Source organism: Phlebotomus papatasi, unplaced genomic scaffold (genome assembly GCF_024763615.1).
Source record: "Phlebotomus papatasi isolate M1 unplaced genomic scaffold, Ppap_2.1 HiC_scaffold_322, whole genome shotgun sequence".
Taxonomy (NCBI): Eukaryota; Metazoa; Arthropoda; class Insecta; order Diptera; family Psychodidae; genus Phlebotomus; species Phlebotomus papatasi.
The window spans coordinates 11,954-17,287 of NW_026604543.1; the positions used below are offsets into that span (position 1 = coordinate 11,954).

The 5,334-nt window shown below is 31.2% G+C and overlaps 1 protein-coding gene across 1 annotated transcript; it reads left to right on the plus strand.

Annotated features, from left to right (window-relative positions):
* Positions 1–1,513: 1,513 nt before the first annotated feature.
* Positions 1,514–1,867, plus strand: LOC129809137 (homeobox protein H17; the record flags this gene model as incomplete). Its single annotated transcript, XM_055858945.1, has 1 exon — positions 1,514–1,867. A coding segment is annotated over one exon (354 nt), but the record flags the coding sequence as incomplete, so codon positions are not given.
* Between the last annotated feature and the right edge of the window lie 3,467 nt (positions 1,868–5,334).

Here is a 5,334-nt window from a genome sequence, read left to right on the forward strand (position 1 = left end):
ATTTAAAATTTTGTCAATAATCAAATCTCCAAAAATTAACGGCCAATTTTGGTTAAAATCGGATTCATTTCGACTAGGTATTTCCTAAAATTTTGAATTTATGTAGACCGGATAAAAAACGGTGATTTATTATCTTTATTAAATTAAATTAAAATCTTTATTAAAGATCCATGAGGTGATTTATACATTGATTTGTATTGTTATATAAATCTGTACAATGTTGACCGTGTATACAAACACCTACAAAAATTGGCAAAGAAAATTTCTCGAATTCTTACTAGCTTGAGAAATCTGCTAATTTACCTCAACTGTTATTTTCGAAAACTGTAATAAGAAGATTGTGGATTTATGGATTACTTTTTGCTATTTGTTTATAATTTGAGCAATTACATGGGAATTTGGCGTGTAAACTATGTGTGAGAAATAATGAAGACACTCTATCTAATGTGTTTGAACGTATATAAGAAAGGCGTAAATTAATCTTCCGGCGGAATTCAATGAAATTGCTTCTGTCCTAGCTGACAAGTATAGTGTATGTAGGTATATTCTTTTCAGATCTAAACGTCGAGCGATGCATTTCTAAGGGCAGACATGTAGGTTAAATGAGTCAGTCAAAATTAATTCGAGAGGAATGAGAGTCTTTTATGTTTTCTCCTCTAGGATTGTCACCAATTGTAACCGTCACATTTTTTTCTTCTCTTTCACCACTTGCAAGAATTTTAATTGCTAGTGGACTGGTGCTTCTATTTATATTGATTCTTATACGTTCTTCAAATATTTATCATGGTGGATATTGACAGTCAATCGAGAATTGTCTAATCGTTTCTTTCGCATGTGTGCCTTGTATATATATTCAAGAGAGAGCTACTCAAAAATCGGCAGCAGAATGGAGATTTTGAATTGGTGATGCCAAACAATTTAGAACTGAGAAGATAATCTATAATAGTGCCATTCCTCCAGAATGTAAACTGAACAAAGCAATAAAGTCAGATGGAGAAAATCGTTTTTTCTAGTGGAAAAAGGCGAGAAGTCCGACAGCACATTACGGATAGTGTTATCAGAAATTGAATTCAGAAACGTGACATTAAAATCACATAATTGAAATAACTTTTTGTCCAGTTAGAGGTTAGCTGAGTTTTCGGTGGTATGCTTTCTTGTATATATAACCTATGTATAAAAATACCAGGTATCTTGAGACTAAAATTTTGCCGGTAACATCAATCAATGCTGTAGTTTATTTTCAATTAATTGCTTCGGTGCTACCTAACAACACTTTAGCCACTTTTTCGTCCACAATTTAGAGAATCATTTGAATAAAATTCCGAGGAAGCTCTAATAGATTCTCTCACTTTTTCATGTCCCATCGAAGAGGAAAGATAGGATGAACAATTAAGTGACCAAAACCTATTAGGAAAATGTATATATTAGAATCAATCATGGGTCCAGTAGAGATAGACTGGAATCTCGATTGAATTTGTCATGCTAATATCTTTTTTTTCTTCTTTCTCTGCCTTTTGCAGATAACCAAGAGCCGCCGCGCATAAAGTGCAATCTTCGGAAGCACAAACCTAACAGAAAGCCTAGAACTCCCTTTACAACCCAACAACTCCTATCACTCGAGAAGAAATTCAGAGAGAAGCAATACCTTAGTATCGCCGAACGAGCTGAATTTTCATCATCCCTCCGACTGACAGAAACCCAGGTGAAGATTTGGTTCCAGAATCGACGTGCTAAAGCGAAAAGACTTCAAGAGGCTGAACTTGAAAAGATCAAAATGGCAGCCTTGGGTCGAGGGGCACCTGGGGCTCAACTCTACATGGGATACTTTCATCCAAGTCTCATGGGGGGTGCGATGCACTTAGGGTAATTAAGGTTCCAGAGGTATCCGAACATTGGACCTCTTCTTTAATTGACTATTATGACAGTTTTATAACACTCTCTATGAGGGGTGAAGTTGAGAAATAAACTGAACGCGTATAGCTGAGAACTACAATTCATAATTACCTTATAAATCGGTATTAAACGGTCTCAAAATTGTGTTGTCTGAATCTGATTTTAAAATTTTCTGTTTTATGACAGTGTACAAGAGATTCAAATTTAGAAATTATATTTCATATTTCTTTGTTATATTACTCATTTTATTGAAAAAAAAAAAACATTGTGAACAAAAAGTCTCTCACATTCTTATATGTATAGCATGTGAATTGCAACTTCAAAATGCAGTTTCATTTCATGAAGAAATTAAAACGAAATTGCTATATTAACTGTTTTGTATGTTAATTTGTTTTTATTTTGGAAATATTATGAATAAGAAATGGTCTCCAATCTGCTTCTGCCTGCGTCTTGTTAATTTTAAAATGTATCATCTGACCATAATCATATTTTGGACAAAGTAAATAATGCGATGCAACCTGCAATACAAAGTTTATAATGAATCCAGTGCATCTGCTATATTGTACATTTTCATATAGCAGAAAAATAAAATGTAACGCAATTAATTAAAATCTAATTTCTTTTACACAATTGTTATAAAACATATGCATATTAAAGTCATGTTTCCACCATTATCAACATAATTGCAATATAAGTATTGTGTGAAAGAAAAGAGAATGCCTGAGATACAAGAAAGAGAGAAGCGTAGTACTTGGAGTAATTGTGAAAAATTAAAGAATCTCTGGGCAATGCTTGAAATAAAATAACATGAAATCACGCTAACTACAAAACGGTTCAGCTCAATGTTTAAGCGAATATGCGTCCAGTTTGTTTACTACACTTCACAGAAAGAACCTTATCAATGACATATTTTGCAAGAAAAGGAAAAAGAAACTAATTATGTATTTATATGATCTACATATTAGTGAATTTATTATTTAAATGATCACTGTATTATAAAAAACACACAATTAATGTAATTTGTAAATAGCTTATAGCTTTTGTATAACAATTAATTGTAGTGATGAATTGATGAGAGAATATTTATAAGACGAGGTAATTCGTTTGCGTACATAATTTCCATTTGTCGATGAATAAAAATGATTATATATTTTGAATTCCATTACTTTAAAAAGAAAACAAAACCTTCTGAAAGACTCTGTACATAATAATTTGAATGAATAGTGGTAGAACTTGGACAAAGATGTAAATAGTAAGAATAGTAATTGTAGGTGATAGATTACACTACAAATTCAATGATTCACTGAGACATACATAACATGAACTATGTGACAGAATAATGATTTTAAAGGTTACACTTAAGATGAAACAATATACATACATAAATGTGTAATATTTAGAAAATATTCTGTGTTGTTGAGAAAAGAAAAAAAAAACAAATTCTATCATCAGTATGTTGTAAGGCTATATATTTAATAAAAAAAGTGAAAAAAAGGAACACAAATTGCAGACACAAAAATTGTATATTAACAAATGCTGATCATAATTCAAGAAATTCGTTTTGAAAAACACGTGAAGAATCCTTCATGTACGCAACACTAAATTATGCAAGGGAATGTACATTTGCAGAAAGGGTCTAAAATGGAAAAAAATATCATTGTGAAGAAGACGAAAAAATGCAAATATCGAAATGTAATACGCGAAAAGAAAACAGATGATTGAAAGACATTAGATAAAAAGTCATATACAATAAAATTCAATGATCGAATTAAGCTTGAAGGGGTTTTTCTTACTACTTTCCTCGTTGTTCCCTTTCTTCTGTTGGTTTAATAAAGTACGTGGATAGTAGAGTTTGAAAACTGAATTATTATATTTCGGAGGCTTTTACTCAGGATTAATTTTTTTGTCTTAAGATTTAGAATTCGAATTAGACTGTTTTGAAATAGGGTGGAACTTTAAAGTGTTGAGTTTAAAGTGTATTTTACTATACTAAGTGAATCTAATTTTTTTCAGCGTTCTAGATGGCAATTTTTCTGGCAAAAAATCTATTATTTCAAGATTGGGCAATTTGATTGGAATGAAAACAAATAAATAAATAAATATTTAAATAGGTATTATGCAGTATTAAACATAAATAATTAAGATTACAGTTTCCAAAAATGGAACCCTTTCGGAAAATTCTTTTCTAGAAGGGTTCAAGGGGTTCAAGGATTAATTCTAATCATAAATCTAAAGCCTTCGGCACACCTTTTAGTTCAGGAAAATTTATAAAGTCAAAATTTAAATCCCTTTCTTTCTTAAAAGCTTTGCTATGTCTATCTTACCCTCTCGCACTCTTCTCACACAAAATTAAAATTAAATTTCTTCACACTAAATTAAAATCAGTCCAATTCTGAGACAGAAAAAGTGGGATAGACTTATGCAAATCTTTTGAGAGAGAAAGACAAGAGAATTTTTACTTTATGAAATTTTTTCTGATCTAAAAGGTATGCCAGAGTTATAAGGTTCGTTTGGGTATTAACAAAAGTACATGATCTCAATTCCATGATATCAATCCTCACGTTCATATTTTGTGCTTCTCTAAAAAAGAATGGTTTTAGATCCTTGCTAATCTTTCAATTGGTGTTTTTAAATTTAAGAATGCATAAAAGTCTGTTTCACATTTGGACAGTGTATGTATATAATATAAATACCATTTAAACCGAAATTTAATTAAATGAATACAATTAAATTTATTGAAAATAAAAAAATAAAAACGTTTGTTAAGTAAACAAAAGTATTGTGAAGAATTTTCCTTCATTATTGGCTACGGACAGTTAATTAATCAATATATTTTACCCCGCTTATCTTCATAAAAGACTCTTGTGTGTTCTACAAGTTTATATACCAGTTTATGGCATACAATCCGAGTATATTGGTTGGGGTGCAAAGTTCTGCGCTTAAACTTAGGGCAGAACCACATTGACAATAAAATGCTCGCCGTAGCCTCACGGTATTTCGTTAATTTACGCATTTTCATTGCAATTCTTACGCAAATTCTCAATTACCGTATTACCTTATCTCATACTCGGTGGCTCTAGGTGAAAATAATATAAAGAAATTGAAGAAATAAAATGAAAATTCGATAAACGGTGAGCAAAAAAAAGAAACTGTAAGAGAAATTAATAGTACAGTTTTTTTGCTCACCGTTTATCGCATTTTCGTTTTATTTCTTCAATTTTCTTATATTATTTTCACCTAGTGCCACCGAGTATGAGATAAGGTAATACGGTAATTGAGAATTAGCGTAAAAATTCCAATAAAAATGCGTAAATTAACGAAATACGGTGAGTCTTTGGCGGTGACGGTGAGCATTTTACTGTCAATGTGATTCTGCCCTTATACTTCGGGTGCTTCGGGATAATTATTGTGACGAATTTTGCTTATAAATGCCTAAGCTGC